The sequence below is a fragment of the Nanorana parkeri genome, unplaced genomic scaffold, assembly GCF_000935625.1.
Source record: "Nanorana parkeri isolate BGI_ZX_2015 unplaced genomic scaffold, ASM93562v1 scaffold814, whole genome shotgun sequence".
In the NCBI taxonomy this organism is placed as follows: Eukaryota; Metazoa; Chordata; class Amphibia; order Anura; family Dicroglossidae; genus Nanorana; species Nanorana parkeri.
The window spans coordinates 558,905-579,889 of NW_017307082.1; the positions used below are offsets into that span (position 1 = coordinate 558,905).

The following is a 20,985-nucleotide window of genomic DNA, read 5'->3' on the forward strand; positions in this document are numbered from 1 at the left end:
GTTATACTTTAAAATATACACACAAGAGGCTTAGCATGATAACAGTCACAGTTGCCAGATTAATGTAGCAAACCTGCCTATTCTGTAATAGAAACACTTTGGACTGTTCCTTTTAAATCAGAGCCGTTTGAGTTCTCAGGTTTAAATACTACACTTTATTCCCCCTGGAAGTGAATATACTGCTGGGAATGAAGTGAATGCATGCTAGCACAGAATGGGGCGTTGTTGGCTGTAACCTGAAAACGACCTGAAGAAAGCTGGTTGTTGGTTTAGCACGCTTTTCTTGCTCCTACATTTCTTGTGATACATAACGCACACTTCTGGAATTCTATCAGCTCATACTTTGTCAAGTGATGGTTTTAGGAACCTCTCTCCAAATTGCAATCTCTTATGAAAGCATCAGGAAAGTTTCTTTTTCACATTCCTCACAGTAGTCACTATCCATCAGTCCCTAACAAATGATCCTTTTATTTTTCTTTAGCAGAGTTCATTAACTACCAGCAAGTATTTTTTTTCATGTCATCTTCCATGTCTGTGGCTTTGGTTCAGAATTGTTCAGGTTGTGATTACCTGTCTTTATCTCGGCTCTTTAAAGTTCTTGTATTACACACAGGCATCAGTAATAGTGTTTAGGTCACTGTTGCGTGATCTAGATGTAGCCAATTTAGTTTCACTCAGACGTAGCCGCTGTTTTTTCTGTATACATCCCTATAGGCGTCATCACTGTAAAGGTGACAGCAAAAGGCTCAGTAAGTCTAAACTGGGTGCAGATAGCTATATTGCAGCTGTTTGACATCTAATCCCACATGTTTTACTAATGTATTGGTTTATTATAAATATTTAAAGTGTATGTGCACTCTAGCAACGATCTTCTCTTTTTTGCTCCTGTGCCCCTTTTTGGTCTGTTAAATATACAATTGAACTTGTTTTGATATATCTGTTATATATCTGTTGGTCTTGCCACAAATCCAATGTTGTCCTGTGCACTCTTCAGTGTTATCTCAAACAATATCAATACCCATGCCCAGTTCCTCTCTGTGAACTACAGAACACCCCTTCAATGTAAAGGAAATTATGTGGAGGGGGTTTTCTTTTTTTCCCTTTAGTCATTCTAGAACAGAAGATGTGTTACTGGCAGGAGCACCAAATGAAAATAAAGGGAAAAAAAATACATAATTCAGATACAATATCTAACAACTAGTCAGCTGCAATTTATTACATTTAAAATATAAATTTGATAATCTGGTGCCATCAGTTCCACTCCTAATCCAATAATTAAGCATAAGCATTGCCCAGCATTCCAGAATGAATAAGAAGTTTCGTTTTTAAGGAAACCACTGGTTCGAAACCTCTGTGGGACGCTTTTTTAAAGTGCAAGTAAATTGTCATACACTCCACTCCTCCCTTTCAAAGATCTACAAAATACGTGTTTCTATATAAATCTATAGGGCTTGGTGTACTAATGTGTTTAATAGATGAAGTGTGTTCATTTCACACATCCAATTATTGAAAAGGGAGGCTCTGTTTGTTAAAACTCTCTGCACATAATTTGTTTTAATTTTGAACTTCAGCTCACTTTATACTTCAGTACTTAAAGCATCCCGCTCAGCTCCTGGCAGCCGTTGACGTCAGCGAGCTGGGCAGAAAGTTACATAGAGCGTCGCAGGTACGAGTTCTAGACAACCACCTCACACTGCCTCATTATAATGATGGCCTGCCCATAGGAAAAAAACTATTAAATATACCTATCTTTACCTTGGCTTCTTCCTGCGCCACCTAGGCGAGGGTTAAGTATTGCACCTTTCAGCAAGATCCTGGGGAATACTGAGTAGCCTAAATCGCACAAGAAAATGCACCTTGCACTCTGCTGTGGTGTCATTTTGGGAGATATGGACTACTCTGCATTCCCCTAAGTCTTGTCTCAAGGAGTGTGATATCACCCCTATAGTACGGAAGCCAGTGGAAAGGTAAGTATATGTATTAGCTTTTTCATCCTACAGCTTTTTTTAAAAACTATTATTCTTTGCTGCATTTTGCATTGGGGATGAGGGAACACATTAAATAAGCAAAACTTGCTGAAGTGGAACATCTAACATGCATTTATTGCTGAGAAGTATCTACACATCAGGGCACTGTAATTTTGCTTATTTATGAATCTGGTTCATTAGCATGTACCAGTAAAACATCACAAGGCTTGGAGAAGGGAAATAACATTACAGTAGAGACTTGTGCTTGTCTGTTTCTGTAGACTTGTACTTGCAGCCCTCTATACAACTTTCTTTTAAACCATAGTCCAGCCATGTAGCTGTATAACAGTCTGCCATGTTAGAGAGTTGCTGGTTGTTTAAGGAGACTTAGGGGGTCAATTTATATAACAGCGGTATGAACATACCAGCATTTATAAAGCATAAATATTTGCTTTAGAAATGTGCTAAGCTCTCCAAAGCCAGCAGAGCGCTACTCTTCTGAATGATAGAGTATAAAAAAAGCAGGAGGAAAGCCTTGTCAAGTTACCCGTCAAAGTCACATAACTGGCTCTCCTCCAGATTATGGAGCTCTCAGTGCTGCAATAAGCAAGGAAAACTCTGTGGGGTACCACAGGCTTCAAATCAAGACCCATATTTTATGAATGAGCTGTACAATGCAGACCATGGTGTGCTTACCCTAGGGTAGTATAACGGAGCTCTGCATACCCCTTAGTGACTGTTGTCACTGTTAAGTACTGCCTTTGAGAGTGACTGTTAAGAACTGCTTGTATGTTATATGAAATTACTAGACACTACCCCATGTTATAAATTACCATGAGCAAGCTTTGAATGCTGAGTAAATAGCCCTAAATCCCAAACTGGTGCACAGTGTTGCTCTATGGCAACTTTATCTTTCCTACCTTGTCCACATTGTCAGTATTTTTCATGTACACAACCAACTGCAGGACTCTAGTGTCTAGCACTTGTCACACATATACATGTGTCCCCACACAATGCCTGGGAATCAGTTAGGTAATGATATGTATAGCACCAGGACAGGAGTCTTACAAGCACAGAAAATCTTAATCATTTAATTGAATTGTGCTGACAGTATGAAAAGGGATCTGTAGGTATGCTTGGTGTCTCCAATGCAGACAAATGGCACGGTGTATAGAGGTGATATTTGAGAGTTGCTGGTTCTTAGTGGGCTGTTTCCCTAGATTAACACAGGTTCTTACAGAGTAGACTATTGATGAGGACAAACTGCAATACAGCTGACAGGAAGTCAGAAGTCACATTTACTTTGCACATTGTCATACAGCGAGAGTTTAGTCCCAGAGTACAACCAGCAATATATAAAGAAGAGGTCACTTGGGATTTATTACATCTATTATAATTACAAAACAGGGGTAGTAAATAAGGTATCTCATCCTAATTAGATATCTGTATAATCTAGGGCTGGTAATGATTACAATTTTCCAGTTCGATTAATCAAATTTTTTTTTATCGATTAATCGACTAATTTCGATTAATTATAACGCACATACAGAGGGGGGTCTCACCAGAGCTTTGAGGGGGCCTCACCAGGGTAGCAGGGCTCTGTGGGGTCTAACCAGCCTTGTTAGAACAACAAGAGGGCGCAAAACTAGGTCAGCTGACTGCCTGGACCGAACATATCAGGGAAGGTGACAGGAACAATAAATATATATGTATAATGTACTTACTTATGTGGGTCTGGGAACCAGATGTGAACCGGCCTGTGAGGAGGATCAGGATGTCCAGAATGTATGTTGAATGGCGGCAGCCTCAGGCAATATATCAGCCGCCATTCAACATACATTCTGGACATCCTGATCCTCCTCACAGGCCGGTTCACATCTGGTTCCCAGACCCACATAAGTAAGTACATTATACATATATATTTATTGTTCCTGTCACCTTCCCTGATATGTTCGGTCCAGGCAGTCAGCTGACCTAGTTTTGCGCCCTCTTGTTTCTCTCTTTGGTTTTCACATCCGATGCACTCATGAACCAGGAGACTTCCCCCAACCCCCAAGTAGCAGAACACCAGTGCCTGCGACCCTGGGATATAAGAATGAAGGCATGCTGGGACTTGCAGTTCAACTACAACCAGCATGCCTTCATTGCCCCTGTACACCTCTCCACATCACCCAGGGAACTACATGTCCCAGCATGCCCTTATGGTCTTTGTACACCGTCCCCCACATAAATCACGCAGGGAACTACAAGTTCCAGCATGCAAGCCCCCTGCAGTAGTTCCCTGCGTGATATGTGAGAGTTGTACAAGGGCGGTGAGTGCATGCTGGGACTTGTAGTTCCCTGTATGATATAAGGCTATTTTAATTACTTTCCTCATGAAAATACAATGCCATTATAGTACAGTAACTTTTGAACTCAACTATATTCTATTCAATGTTTCTATAATGACTTTGTATTACTAGTACTTTCATGAGGACAGTAATTAAAACAGGCTTCTATCATACAGGGAACTACAAGTCGCAGCTGAACTGCCGACTTGTAGTTTCCTAGTAGTACAATGACATTATAGAACATGGAATAGAATATAGTCAGTTTCCGCTATATTCTATTCCATGTTCTATAGCTTGAGCAGGGTGCTGTAAAAAAACATACCAGCGTGGGGGGACAGCAGCCGGGAACATCGAGGCGGGTCTCTGTATCAGGGGGCTGCTGCTGGGTCCTCGCAGCTGAGGTAAAGAAGGGAAGGGGAGGAGTCCGGTGACGTCACAGACATCGACGTCAACGGACTCCTCAGTCCTTCCCTTCGTTACCCATCACGGACAACTACATCACCCGACTCCTCCCCCCTTCCCTTTGTTAGCCGACAGAGCCACTCGGGGAGGGGGGGGGAGTCCGGTGACGTCGATGTCCGTGACGTCACCGGATCTCCGACGGAAGCCGGCGGAGAGGTGATCGATCAAAATTATTTTGATCGATCAAAGAAATTAACAATTAATCGACGGATTAATCGTTAATTTCCGCACCCCTAGTATAATCCACTGTGGTAGAAATAAGTAAATTTGTAGATCAGCAGTTTGTCCAGTTGACCACTTAAAGTGACAGTAAACTCAGATGTTAAATCTTAAAAATGCATTCAAGTACCCTAACTATTAAAGGAGAATAATGGGAAGGAAAAACACTCATCCCCTTAATTAGAGCCGACGTGTGACACTGAAGATGTCACCAATTGGCTCTATTGATTAAGAACCAAGCGATCACATACCGGTGTTCTGTCGAAAAACTCCAACTCCTCGAGATCTCCAATGATCTGACTTCCGGTTTAGTTAGAAGCAAGAGGTGTGGTCGAGAAAGGCTTTACTGTACGTGCGCTACCCGCGGCGTTTCCCTACACACATACTACACAGCAGTAAAGTATTAAAATAAACTAGGGTCACACTAATCCAGCACGTTATTTATCTGAGTTGTCCCACTCAATATGGCCGTAAGCGGCGGAATATTGAGTGGGGCAACTCATATTAATAACGCTGATTGGAGGGATGGATGGGGAGGGGGCGGGCACAGCTGGCTCTGCCTCAAGAGAACAAGCAACAGGGTAGATCTCGACAATATTGTCGAGATCTTTCACGGCCTAAGGCGCAAAGTTTTTCAGTTTGTATTTAAATTATTGTCCATCACGGGAGTGAGCTTGGACTGGTGGCTACTTTACAACACACACAGGGGACCATGGGGAAGAAAAGTAGCCACACTCCATAAGGAAGAACAGTGTCAGCACCAATTCAGAGATGATTTGAGGATCCACAACCGAGTGATATACAAATAAGATACATTTTTGTTAATAGGTAAGGCACTTGAATGCATTTTTAAGATTTCACTCTTGAGTTTAGTGTCACTTTAATTCTGTCATGATATGTGTATTTTCACACCTTAGACTTTTATGACTAAATGTTTTCCAATTGAAAGTCTCAAAAAGATGTCCAGATAAAAACACTTAATACATAAAATGTTTTTGCTAATATTCCTAAATTACTATAATTGTAAATGTTGTTCTGTTCTTTTGCTGTGGTACTACAGATATGTTTATTTCATTGTTTGCAGTATGAAAAGCTAGGAAAATACCGTTGTCACCAGTAATGTAAGCATAGTCCAGAGATAGCTTAGTCAGAGAAATAGCAGAAGCTTAGATTCCTCTATTGCACATTCCATGAGTTTTTACGAGGAGACTAAAGTGTATGTCAAGCCAAAACGTTTCCTTTCTAGTTGTGGATATAGTTGGGAAGTATTATAACTACTGCTAGGCTTTTACTGCTGTCCTGGGCTCCACTAGAGATGTCCCTTTACTTCCTGTTCTGCTGACAACGGTTTTACCAGACAGCAAGATAGAAAAAAATTGTGTTACTGTTAAAGAGTTAACTTCCTTTCCTGTGTGGCAAAGCATTCTCAGCAGGACAGGAAGTAAGGATAAATATCTTTAACAGAGCCCAGTGGAGAGCAGTAAAAACTTGACAGGGGTTTTATCTCTTCCTTACTCTATCCAAAACTAAGAAAATACAATGTGTATACTAGACACGGCACAACCAGTTTTATGGCCAAGTAAGCATTTGTCTGACAACCACGCACTACATAATGGAGGGCTCTTCCCTTCCTCTTTAACTCTGCCACAAGCAACAGAGGATTTTTGCTACAAGAATAATATTGGCCATTGTGAGCTTCAGTAGGAGCAGATGGTGACCCGACTGATGACGAGAAGTAATATGGACCTGCTATGTTGGCCACTGTGTTCCCCCCACAGAAGAGGTGATGGCATCTAATGTGCTATATCTCTATATGTGTGCTTGGGCAGGCTAGGTTAATATTTGCTTACAAAAGTTACAGATTGTAATAAGAAAGAGACACATGAAGCCATCTTTCCTTAAAAATTGTTATACACATATAATAGCCAGGCATGCAAGCAAAAGCAACATTTACATTTCTGTGGCAACAAATTACAGTTGTACATTCTGGACATCCCAGAATCCTTATCTACCTATTGCTATTCATCCGCTCACTTGTTGTGGAACCTCCAGAGTTACTGATGGGGAACTTAGTTGAATGTCACAGTGCAGTAAAATTTTCTAATGAACCAATTCCCTTTTGAAATATAACCTATTATTTTTATTTTGGGATTGTGAGGTAAAGAAGTATTAACCTCACAAACCTTTTTTCAATATTGAATCCAGATCAAATAAATATACATTCCCCATTAAAGTATTTCTTTAAAAAAAAATTCCAAGCACTTGCAGTCATCATGTTTCAGAAAAGTTGGCTCCAATTCTCTCAGCTCCAATGCCCTAAACATCCTGCTGAGTACAAATGACAGTACATTTTCCAGCAGTTGTTCATCTACTAGCTTGAAGGAGGAGAATAGAGGAGTAGGGAGCATTGAGCAAGGAAGTGTATGGCCTTGCTGTGTCCGCGTGTTTGTGGAGACACACGCACTTTACTAGCACACAAGGGTTGCTCCATAGGACTGTGCAGGGGAAATGAGCCACCCTAAAATAAGATATCAGGGCCAGCGCTCAGGGGACTAGCTGATTCTAAAGCTAAAACTATCACAGTTGAAGGAGCAGCATCCATTGCAAGTGATTGAATCAGCATTTAAAATAACTTGACTTTATCATAATTTTAATGAAGAATGTTGTGTTTGCTTACACAGACTGTTAACAATGCAAGGGGTAGAGTATTTCATTAAGCAGTAGTATTTAGAATGTATATAGCATCTGCAGTACATTTCACATGACACTTATTGTAAAAGATTTCAGCTCCTGCAATACCATGGCTAAGCTAAATATGTTGTGAACAAATTGAATATAAGTTGTAAGCTGCAATCATGTTTGCAAAGTTTGTTTGTCAGCAAGAAACTTGAAGGCTCACTTTGAAATGTAGCCCCTATTGAGGAAGGTTGTATAAATGTCACTGTCTCTGTGGAAATACAGATACACTTTGTATATACGGTAACCTTAGAACATGAATAGTTTTGAAGGAGCTTGCAAATATTTAATGCAGAAATCTTTTTTTTTTTTTAGTTACAAGAAATTTTCAGAAAGAAAAATGAAAAGAAGGAACGTAAAGGAGAAGAAGAGAAGTGTGCACAATTGGTAAAGTATTTCACATTGCACTTTTGATGCCACTTCAGACATAATTGAGGGGGTGCCTCATGATTATGCAGTGATTGGTGTTCAGGGAAAATGAAATAATATGATATTTGTGCAGCAAATCCCAATTACTGCAGAGAAAGCAAAAAAGCGGGTGGTTAACAGTAAGCTATTTTCGCTGTGTAATTGCAAACACTTGTGACTACGGTGCAGCAGCAAGGGCTGCAAAAGAGAACACAAACTCTGCAGCAGTTACATAACACTGCCAGATTAAAAAACACATGAGAGAGTCCAAGGGCCTATTCACGTTGTGGGCTGAAATATGTGCATTTGAATAGATATTTTCCTGCCACCCATCTCCAGCACTTGAATCGATCTTACATGTTACCCAACGAAAGTTCTCACTGGAGCCACACTGCCTCCTTCCCGTACGTTTTTAAAGTCTGCATAGCTCTAGAATGCATGTGCGCAGCCTCAGTTCTCTTAAAGAGACTCTGTCCCTTTTGCTGGAATGAGCAAAATGACAGTTTCTTACTAGCCCATCCTCCCCAATCCACTTATAGTAACCTTCGCCACACTACCCCACTACTTCGTTGTCCTTGGATTTAACACTTGTGTAAGTTCCCGGTCCTCCTCTTCATCAGATGACAGTGTTTTGGCCTGAGAATTGGCTGCTTCGGCTGAAGCACTACATCATTGGAGGAGATTGCATGTTCTTCCATACTTGGAAATACTGGGTATTTGCCATAACAATGGAGAAACTATACAATGGGGGAGCATATGTGAAGTCGAGTCAAGGGGGTGGACTAGTTAGAGCTTCATTCAAGCATATTGATGGATTCTTATTAAGTAGATAAAACCTTTCAGTAGGATGTGGGTGGACCTTTCAATGAATTGAGGCTGTAGCAGTTATATGTGTGTACCCCAGTGCAGAAGTTAGAAGATTTCAGGAGAGAGTCTGTGCAGAGATGGGCAGGCCGCACAGTGGAGATCTTGGAGGAGGGGGTTTCAGGTAAGTATGATCTTTTGCAAATGTTCTGAGGGAGGAAAAGGGAGCAGAAAAGGATAAGGCCACTAAAAGTAACCTGATCCTTTAAAGTGGAACTCTACATTTAGCAAACAAGTAAATGTACAGAAATACATATGGGAGCTGTTTAACCTGCCAAGGTATTTGTATTTCTGTCTGTCCAGTCCACAGCTCTGCCACACAGGAGAGCCAGGTTGGTGACAGGTAATCTAGGTCTCCTGCTTGTCCCCAGCCTGTAATTGGAAGTAAAGGAGCATCAACAGCCCTTATGCTCCTGTTAGTGTGTTCCTTGTGATCACATGCACAGTGAAGCACATCTGATTAGCTCCTAGTGCTGGCACTATACAAGGTATTTCATACTTGCAACGTAGATTTTCTGTATTTATTCATGAGCGTAAATCCTGCATTTTCTTTAGCCCTCGTTCACACCTGAACGTTTTGTAGCGCGCTCTACGCTCGACGAACGCGCTACAAAACGCTCAAACATCTAAATCCCATTGTATTCAATGGGTCTGGTTCACACCTTGGGGTATTTCAGCCCGTCCCTAACGCGCTACAAAAAGGTCCACGCCTGAAAAGGTACATGTACTACTTTGGGCCGTTTTTGTTGCGCGTTTCCATTGGGATACAGCCAAGTAGCCCTTGGAAACGCGCGTTTGTCGCGCAATTTTTTTACCGCGGATCGCGGTAAAAAAAACCGCGCGGCAGACGCGCGTATGCAATACGCCTAGGTGTGAACCAGGGCGCTGCAAACACAAACAAAAAGCATGTATAGTGCATGTTCTCCTTTCTGTTCTTGATTATACCATTCCTAAAATGCAGTGAGTAGGTTGACTTTAAAAATAATGCAGCACAAAAAAGCATGGATTAAAACAGCACAGTAGCAAAGAGGTCTATTTATAAAAACACTTGTATAGGTTATCTATCAAGCAAAACTGCAGGTACATCTGTTCTGTGCGAGTTAACCAGCTGTTGTTAGAATTGGGCAAAAAGAATGTTCTTTCTGTATTTTCTCTTCTGGTTGAATGATCTTCAATAAGTTCATAAAGAAAATACTGTATTATGGCCACTAGCAGCAGAGTTGAGAATCATAGGTAAAAAATACATGTTAGGAACAAGATTCAATTACAATTCTAGAGACCGCTGGAGGAAATGAGCATATAAATGCAACCATTGCTACAACAGGGATAGCAATGTTTACATTGATATGTTCATTCTCTCCAACATTCTCTTGAGTTGTGTTATTGAATCTCTTTACTAACATGTATTTATTTCATATGTTCCTCAGCTCTGTCTAGTGTCCATATTGTGGTATTTTCCCAATTAACTTTGTTCGTAATCAATTAACTTATTAAAGGGAATTTGACCAGAAGGGAAAATACACTAAGAACGTTATTAGTTTTTGGTGTTTTTTTTCCATTCTTGATTTCCACATGTCTGTCTAAATGTGTCCATCCTGTCCTTACGGGAAGCAGTCGGTTCCTCCATAGCACATTCGTTTTACCCAATTCTCAAAAAAGCTGGTTACTTTGCACAGAACAAATGTACCTGCGGTCTTGCTGGACAAATACGTCATGCAATTTGTTTCTAAATAGATCCTCTAGTGTTTAGTATCACTCCTGTCTTGTAGCACTAGGGTCTTCAGTTCGAATCCTAACCAGGACACTACCTGCATAGAGTTTACATGTTCTCCCTGTGATTGTGTGGGCTTCCTCAGGGTACTCCAGGTTCTGGTAGGTTAATTGACTCCTTTCTTAATTGGCTCCAGTATGTGTATGTATGCATGTGAGATAAGGACCTAACATGTAAGTCCTTGAGAGCAAGGAGTGATGTGAATGTACAATATGTAAAGTGCTGAGTAAATTGTTGTTGCTATATAAATAAATAATTTACCACTGAAAAAAACAATAAAGCTTTTAGGCATTTTAGGGTCTAACCAGAGCTATGAACAGGCACTAAGGAAAAACAGAGGAGAAGGGTTGGCATGTACTGTATGTATGATTGTGCCATATATTAATATTTACATGTTTTCTTTGAAATGTTTGCTGTGGGGCTGAGAAAAAGTACCTCATTAAACCATAAAAATGTGGGGGGAAACACACTTGCCTCTTTTAGAGTTAGCTGGGTTGCTGTACCTTTGTCATCTAATTTGGTTTTGCAGTAACCAGCACACAGAAGCAAAAGAAAAGTCTATTATACTTGCAGTTTAGTGTAAAGGCTTGAACATGTGTCGGCATGCCACTGTTTATATCTGTTCTTGTCGAATACAATCCAGCAGAAAGATTTATCTTGCATACAGTTTTTGTCTTTTCCTGAGTACGTCATCACAGTGATTATTACGTGGATACTTTATTCAAGCAGCTTCAAAATAAACTGTCTGCAGTACACGGGCTCCCTTTGTCATCTATTGTTCTTCTAGAACATTGTTTAATTCACATTGGGACAGATGTCTTATCTCAGAAGAGATTAGCATTTATGCTCCAGCTGTTTTCTACAGTGGCAAAAACCCTGTGAGAAAAGATACTTTTTATTTACCTAGAACAAACACTGAATGTCAGTTATATGGGGGAAAGGGCCTTTTAATTATACTAAGCATCTATCTCATTCCAGTCTCAGTATCCGATTACACAAATTTAAAGTATTAGCTCTCTAAAATGACTCCAGATGGTACAATATATTCTACTCCTGAACTGCCCTTTCCCTTCAGGGGGATCACTGATTAAAGGAGAAGTATTAGGCCCCATTCACACTGCGCAATTCGCAAATCGCGCGTTTGTTGCGTGATATCGCGCAAATGCTTGCATTGAGCAAGCTGGAATCGCGCCAAAATCCGCTCCAAAAAGGGTCCTGCTGTAGCGACACACGACCCGCGACAGCAGGACCCTTTGCCCCATTGCAAAGCATTGAAGAGCGATATCGCGCAGTAAATAGCCGCGATATCGCGGGAATTACCGCGCGATAAATCGCTCAATGTGAACGGGGCCTTAAGAGAGTAAAATATATTCTTCCAAATATTTAGAGGTGGCGTGGGACACTGCAACTGTGACTCTATACCAAGAGCTGACCGATCACATAATTGCTGATCACTCAGCTCATGGCTTCTCCCTGCAGAAGACGGTGACTATCAGTCACTACTCGTCGCAGGGATTCCCCCCTCACTTCTCTGTTCCTCCAGCGCTCTTTGGTGGGACAGACAGCAGAGGGAGTGGGCACAGCTGGCAGCTGGGTGGATGCTGACACTGCACTGTGAGCATATAGCGGCCAGTAGCTACTATATGCTGACTTTGGTACCCAAAAGAGAAGAAAAGCCAAAAAAAGGTTTGGCTTTACTTCTCTTTTAGAGCAGAAACATTTTAAACATTTTGGTTTATTGAAAATACCTTTGAAAGTTTTGATATATCTGTTCAATATACCTGTTGATCTTGCCAGAAATCTTGTGTAGCTGTAGCCAAACTTCCTGTGCTGCATCATTACCCAGTATATTGTCCCAGCAATCTCTGAGGACTACACAACACCTTATTCCATGTTATGGAGAAGGGGAGAGAAAGTGGTGTTCTGCAGTGCTGTCCTAGAGAAGAGCAGTGTTGTCACCCCAGAACAGGACTACAAAACACCACTCTCTGTGGTGCAATAGCCAGCCTGCTATTAAAAATAGCCAGTAGCAGGCTGGCTTTTGCACCCGCCCACTGCCTGGGCGGCAGAAAAGTGGATGTGCTAGAGAAGGATCTCTTTCAGGTCTACTCCCCTGCAGTGGCCAGTTTGCAATTTGAAATAGCCAATTGCAGGCTGGCTATTGCTCCCACCCACTGCCTGCTGTTTACATTCAGCTGCCGGCTGCTGATTCTTGCCAGCGGCACAAGAATCCACAGCCGGATGTAAACAGAATATCGGCACCTGATATCGGTTATCGGCCTAAAAGGTGGCCCATAATTGGTATGGGTTCTGAAAAAAATGATATCAGTCGACCCCTACCTTAAATCACCTAATAGTTTTTTGTTTCTTTCCCAGGAGTTCCCACGTCTGCACTGCTATCACTGCAGTCACAGGGGGGTTCCACTGTCTCCTGTCAGGGCTTGTTCACACCATCTCCGGACCAGAGCATTTTTTTGTCCGCACCTGAAATGCATCCCAATGTATTTCTGTGGTATTTCTGGGCTCTGTTGGTGCAATCAGTTCCGTTGCAGGGGGAAAAATGCTGCATGTACTATTTTTTCTGGTCTGGAACGCACCAAAATGCATGTAATCAAACCCACCGGAACGCATCAAAAATGTACTGCATATACAGAAACACACCCAGATCTGGTCCAGAGATGGTGTGAACAAGCCATCAGGCTATGTTCACACCATAGTCAACAACATATAAATTCTTGATCTCAGCGCTAATGGAGCCTCTGCTATCCTTCAGCCATGACAGATTACTTCACTCTTAGGGGCTGCTCCTCACAAGGATCGGGGATTCCCGTTATACATGCAAACAAGAATAGAACAACACAGAGCGCCAACTCTAAGTGAAATACCATTTATTCAGAAAAACGTGTAATAAAACAACCGATGAACTCACAGTGGATTACCCCTTTTGCAAAAGAAAGTGGGGTTGATTTAAGGTAAATAGGCTGTTCATTTTGCAAGGAAAGTTTTCCTTAGTTTAGTGAATGTGGTGAAGCTCTGCTGACTTCCATCTCCCAACCATGTGCAAGCAAACATACTTTTTTTTTTCTTGCATGTGATTGGGTATTTTTTGCAAAGGGAGATTTCAAAGCTAAGGAAAATCCCTTGCAAAGTGAAAATGTCCTTGCAAAGTGAACCGCCTATTGCCTTTAGTAAATCCCATTAGGAGCACCTTGTTCACATTTTGCAGTTGGACTGGAGCAGTTGACATTTTCAGGAAAATCCTGAATTTTAAACTTGAAACAATAGCTACCTTTGTACTTGTAGACTGTCAGTGAGCTTGCACTTTCAAATATAGTATAACTAGATAGATAGTTTGAGTAGATATCTAGATAAAGGAAGAAAGAAACGTGTAACCTTCATACATAAAAATCTGTCAAATACATCACAGAGGTCCAGCCTATACAAGCACATTTGGCAAGTGGATTGCAGCCAAGCCTGCTATTTGCGACCACCCAGCATGTGCTAATGTTGTGAACCATCTGAGCAGTACAGCAATTAGCTGGTGCTTATTAACTGCTAGCGATACAGTTGTGCCCATGTTAAGCAGCAAACGGTCAACAACATCACCTTCCTTCACACCAGAGGAAAAACAACTTTTCTCGTGTTTCATGTGAATCCCTGGGAAGAGGAGCTTTTATGACATTATATGAGACGAGGATGAAATGCCATGAAATGCCATTATTGTCCGAATATGTGAGATCTTTTCTAACTATTCTTTAAACTCAGGAATTAAATCTTAAAAATGCATTCAAGTACCTCAACTATTAATAAAAATGTATCTTATTTGTGTATCACTCAGCTGTAGATCCTCAAAGCATCTTTGAATTCATGCTGACACAGGGGGTCTATTCACAAAGCTGCCGAAGGATCTGGCCGTAGCTTCGACCGATCCTTCGGCTGGCTTCGGCCCCAGGACCCCTTCGGTTCACGGCCGAGCAGCTCAGTCGAGCGCTGAGCCGTGCTGAAAGCCGAAGCTGGCCGAGCGGCCGGCCGACAGCCTGCTTCTGACAGCTGGGCGGAGCCAGCTAACCAGGGACACCTGTGTGTGCTGTAATGTAGCCACCATTTCAAGCTTGCTCCCGTGATAGACTACAATCTCACGTTTTGTTTAGTATGTTGTATTGAGTTTGTAGTCCATCACAGGAGTAAGCTTGGAGCGATGACTACTTTACAACACACACGGGGATCATGGGAAACAAAAGTAGCCACCCTCCAAAAGGAAGGACAGTGTCAGCATGAATTCAGAGATGATTGGAGGATCTACAGCTGAATGATACACAAATTGCTCAGCTTCTGGCTTCAGTATGTTGAATCACCAATCCATAACATGTATGCAGGAGTATTTGAACATGTATAAGGATATTTCAATTTACTTTGACCTCTCTTACTTAACATTCTTATGCTGGGTTAGTGATTGAGAGTATTGAAACCAAAGGATTAGCAATCAGACAACACAGTGACGTAGTTGCAGCACTGAGGGTCCCTGGTTCAAATCCCAGCCAGGTCACTATCTGCAAGCAGTTTGCATGTTCTCCCTGTGCTTGAGTGGGTTTCCTCCGGGTACTCTGGTTTCCTCCTGCACTCCAAGCTGAAAGGTTAATTGGCCCGTTACACTTGTAAGCTCCTTGAGGGCAAGGACTGATGTGAATGTGCACTATGTAAAGTGATGTGTAAATTGTTGGCGCAATATAAATGCCAATAAGAAATAAACTATCATTATTAGAAGGTCAGCAATGGGAGCCTCTGTGTCATGACCCTTAAAGAAAGGGGAATTGTTCTGTAGTCCTGTCCTAAGATGACAAGGCTGCTCCTCCATAGATACAAGATACAAGACAATGTGAGTGTTGTCACCTTAGGACAGGATCTGTGTTGCTGGCTGGGTTACCAGGTAAAAATTATGGAGGAAAAGCTTAAGAAAAGGGACTCTAATGCAGTTTTAATCTTTTTTGGTGGGTGTTTAGATACACTTTAGGTTTTTCGCTGCTGTAAGTGTTATGGTGTGGCAGGATCAGGATTTACATATTTTAGAGTTCAGGCTTTGGGCTCTGCAATAGAGGTGATTCGGATGGCTGAAAAGCCGTGCAATCACTTCTGTATGCTGAGAGTGTCTGTGGCAGCCCAGGGTCCTGTAGGAGCCTGGGATACCCAAATTCACTTTCAGGATAGCCATCTTCCCTGTGATGCACAGACCTGGAAGTGCTCAGTCTGTACTTGGCCGATTGAATGGAGTGCAGAGGAGGTATGCTGCTGCCAAGAGCCAGACAGTTGTCAGCCACAGTTTTTCTTATTTCTTTTAGTACAGGTTTCTTTTAAATGGATGATAGCTGTATAGATCTCAGTCTGCGTACTGATACATGACCCACGAAACGTATTAATGATTGACAGTTGTGTAATGATTCCTTCCTATTTCTTTCAATAAAAATCTAACATGCTTAACCACTTCAAGACCAGGTGTTTAGACCCCCTTCCTGGCCAAGCCATTTTTCAGTATTCAGCGCTGCGATACTTTGACTGACGTTTATTCCGTCATGCAACGCTGTACTGAAATGAATTTTATACCATTTAAAGGGGGGACCGCGGAGGGGGGGGGACACACCCGACCCGCACACCATACATGCGATCGGCCGGCTCTACAGCCGGCGGATCGCATGTATATTAACGGGCATCGCTGCCCGTTTTTAAATTGCGGCCACTTCCCGCTTGCGCGCGCCGCCGGGGGGCGTGTCTGAGCGGACGTCTAAAGACGCCCGCTCAGATCAAGAGAGCTCCTGGCCGGCCGTTTTTTTACTACGGCCGGCCCGGAGGTAGTTAAATGAATGATAGCTATTTGATGCAGTATTATGGGTTTTTGCTTTCATTTACATGTTGAAAAAACTTACATATACATTAATCGAGCCCATTATGTATCTCCTCACTCACCTATCTGTAGTGACCCGAGTCTATTATACTATACTCACTGCAAAGCACATTGAAGAGTAGCTTCAGGAACACTACAATGAATTCAAATGCCTTCCATGGCCTCCACAATCACCAAATCTAAACTTCTCTTGTCCTTCCAAAAAATGGAAGCTTTCTTAGAATGCTACAGTCTCCCACTACACGCAGTTCAGGACTTGTACAACAACATTCCAAGGAGGATTGAAGCTATCCTGATGGCGAAGGGTGCCTGTTCCTTAGTTGGGTTTTGATGTAAACATACTTTTCAGTATTTACCTTGGAAATATTGTGTAAATGTAATTAATGTAAACTTAATTTTAGATTTTTACCTTGTTCTTTTTATATTTTGACATAGTTCCACACTTCTGTATAAAAATGATAACATACAAAAGTACCATGTGTGGTAAAATGTGCTGCAACTTGACTAAAATGGGTACATGGCCTGAAGTGTTTGCAAGAGGGGTCTCTGATACCAAGCCTTCACTCAAGGCACAGAAATGTCTACACCTTTGAATTCATGTTTTAGTGATTTCTATGTTATGGTTGTTTCTATATTTATATGCTATGATATTGACACTCTTTGATTGCCGAAAAATGCATAAGAAATTTCTGGTAAATCCAGCCCTTTCTAGGGAATTACTTTTCAATCATGTTGTAAACTGTACTGCATGTGTCTGTTTTGTGTTGTCAGTAAATAGTGAAAGATGTGCATGCCTTAACCTATTCTGTTTGTCTTCTTTCCTTTCATCCGGCTGCTCACGGCTTGACTCTGAAATGTGACACTTCACTTGGGCCTTGTTGGTGTATGTAAGCGTCTACAACTTTATGGATACCTTGCAACAACTAACGGTGTATGTACATGTGCTTTAACGTGCTCTATACACGCTTTAGTCGTGAAAGCTGACACTGTCTACTAAAAAGCCTAGTGCTGTGTTGATAACATCACCTTCTAGATCATGATTGTTATCGATGACATGTCTATGTTCCCACATGTAATCGGGCAGTTATTTTAGCATAGGACAAAGTCACTGATTTATTAAAAGTTACTCAGCAGCCAGTCAGATTCCAGGTCTCATTCTTTGAGTGCCATTTAGAAAACGAAACCTGTAAGCTGATTGGCATTTGTCACCAGTTTATATCAATGTGTTACCAGTATATTTCAAAAGCATTAATTTCCAGGATTAAAGATACCCATAGAGATCAGATGTGCCAGTGTAATCTCCAGGTAACAAAGGTTATTGTCCAGGACTATTGATTCTCCTCCTTCTCAGCTATACTCATTACCAATGAGCATAACTGATCCAGGTATTAACTGGACCAGGCAACAGTTGGTAAATGTCTATGAGTACTGTAAGAATCAACTGATCTAAAAAAACTGCTGTTAGCAAAAGTTGATGCCAGAAGCAACCAGTCAGAAGCATTGCTTTGTGTTGTAAGGGGAAACCTGATTTGTTATTTGCAAGAGAACTATTTTTCCTTTGCTTGAAGAAGAACTCTGGGCACATTTTTTGTTAACCCTTGAAGTGTATTGTAAGTGATGACTCGAGGATTCTTAGACCGCTGCAGCATAGGGTGAGCAAGGCTGGAAGGACCGGTCTAAGAGCAAGCTGGCTCCAAGGTTTAGTACCTAGACGAAAAGGAGCAGGTAACCCTTGCAATGCGTGCAAGGGTTAATAAGATTTGTTTTATAACAGACAAAAACGGAGGCAAAATGATAACATATGATTGCTAGACTTGGACTATGATTCAGTGATTATGAAATATTACTACATAAACACTTGCAGGGTTAGTCACAAAAGGGTGAAGAGTTTGGAGAAGGCAGGAGAAGTGAACAATCTAGGACAACATAGCTGAACTGGAAAGTGAGATGAATTGGAGAATGGTTCCAAATCAGCTATTTTGGCCTAGATTGTTCACTTCTCCTGCCTTCTCCAAACTCTTCACACTTTTGTGAATAACCATGTTGTTAGAAACTACCAAATATAAATTTGATTGTGCAAGTTTGAAGCCTATACTGATTTTTTCAAATTTGGAGAATATTTCAGTATAAAATAAAATTTTAAAATTAAAGACTGATTACAGTGTATATAATTCACTAAACGAGCAGCTTAACATTAATTTGTTTTTAAAAGAGTAAGGTTTAACATTTTTAGTTTTTGCTGTTTACCATAGGGGAGAGTTCTACTTCCTGTTCTGGACACGCAAAAGGAAGTGAGTGGAATTCCCCTCTTACACAGTTGTCATCGGAAACAGATGTATCCATGAGAAAATTTTACCCCACTTTTTGTTTTGGTGACAACTGTAAAATGTTAGATTTCCCATTTAAGTGACACTAAACTCAGGAGTTAAATCTTACCAATGCATTCAAATACTTTACCTCTCACTCAGCTGTAGATTCTCAAATCATCTCTGAATTGGTGCTGACACTGTCCTTCCTTTTGGAGGACGGCTACTTTTGTTCCCCCTGGTCCCTGTGTGTGTTTTAAAGTAGCCACCATATTGTGCAGTGCTCCTAAGCACAGCATGCATATGTAAAGATGGAATGTAACTGTGCAGTGTACATATATAACGATACATATAGGTATTACATGTATATATTAGAATTAGCAGTTTGGTGAAATCTTGGCTCTTAAAAGCGATATTACTAGTCATGCACAGCTAATGATTGAAAAAAAGTATCTTGCAAATTTGAGTAATAGCCCATAATTCTCAGATTTTGTTTTTAAAACCATCAATTTAGCTGTTTATTAGGGAAAAAACACATTGCTCCAGCTTTCTCGTAGAACTATTCATGATTAGTATAAGATTACCACTTTTGCTGTATTTCACCAAACCCAGTATCATAGAGGGATTATATCTCTTGGGTGGCCTGGGAATGCCTTGGAATCCCTCAGGAAGGATTGGAGCCTTTAGCCAGGCAAAGGGACGTCTGGGCTGACCTACAACCCTGACTATAAATAATGGATGTAGGATGAGAGTAAAGTAAAGTAGGCATTGCAGAATTATTTTCCATGCTACCTTTAGCATACAGTGAAGAAAAATATGAGCAGGGGTTACCTTCAGTGAAAACTGCATATCAAAATGTTCAGTATATTTAAAGTCATAGGCAGTTGTTATTTTAAAAACTCGACTTTTCCTATAAATGTCAAGCTTGGCCCTCTCTCCCTCCTGTCCCCCAGGTCTAATTTGTGGTCAGCCAGGCTGCCCATCACAGTAAAGGACCGGGAAGTTTCAACTGCAAAATAAAATGTTATTCTGTTTGAAGAATAACGTGGTAATTAAAAATGGGCAAAAAAATCAGCTTCACCAGCAATCAACGGAGGTTTTAATACGCCAGGTGTGTAGTGAGCTAATATGAGGTAGCCACACAGTAAGATTTAGAATGAAGTGCAATGCTTTCTTTTTGGGAGACATACCATTGCAGTTACCAGTGGCTTAGTGGTTAACCCTTCTGCCATGTAGTACTAGAGTCCTTGGTTTGGGTCCCAATCAGGGCACTACCTGCATTGAGTTTGTACGTTCTCCCTGTGGTTGTATGTATTTCCTTGGGGTACTCCAGTTTCCTCCCACACTCTAAAGACATACCAGTAAGTTAATTGATTCCTGTCTAAAATTGTGACAAAGATTGCTGCTGTACCATCTGCCCCAACAACAACAAAAGTGCTTTAAATCCCCAGGAAAAGGTGCTATAATTAAGTACAAAATTACAAGGGGTAAGGAATTCTGTTCCATTATCCTGCACATGCATACTTCTAAATATGAAAAAAGAGGGACCCTTGCTGGATTCTCTATGTCTTCAGTTCATGGATGAGGGGAAGGGGGCCCATTGTCTAGGACAGAGTGCGAGCTCTCCATAAATGGTGCAGACATAGACTGGTAAGGGCTCTATAGCGGGGATTGGATCACCCAGCAGCACAAACTTCTGCTTTACATAACTGGCCAGATCTTCTGTATGGGAAAACTATTCACTAGTTAATCTTATTAGTTGCTTTACCGAAGGTAACCCCAGTTTATGCATTTTCTCTGGCAAACTAATGTTATGGTGTCCCAGAAAAAGAAAGGTCTGACATTTGGGGCTGCAGAGTGAAAGAGAGTGAGCTTATCCACCTATATGTATGTAGTGTACATGAATTTTAACTAGTTCAGTTTCAGGAAAACAACCCCTTAAATGAACAGTTATGCCTAGAAATGTGCAAATGTCCCCAACCTGCCAGTACTTGTTCTTGTTTCCCAGATGTCAAAAGTTGGTGTT

The 20,985-nt window shown here is 41.3% G+C and overlaps 1 protein-coding gene across 1 annotated transcript in view; it reads left to right on the forward strand.

Annotated features, from left to right (window-relative positions):
* Nucleotides 1-20,985, forward strand: part of MICU3 (mitochondrial calcium uptake family member 3) — a 131,869-nt gene that overhangs the window by 75,933 nt on the left and 34,951 nt on the right. The window contains exons 7-8 of the mRNA XM_018565115.1: nt 8,030-8,101; nt 17,546-17,584. Of these exons, the coding sequence (XP_018420617.1) occupies nt 8,030-8,101; nt 17,546-17,584 (111 nt within the window). The remainder of the gene's footprint in view (nt 1-8,029; nt 8,102-17,545; nt 17,585-20,985) is intronic.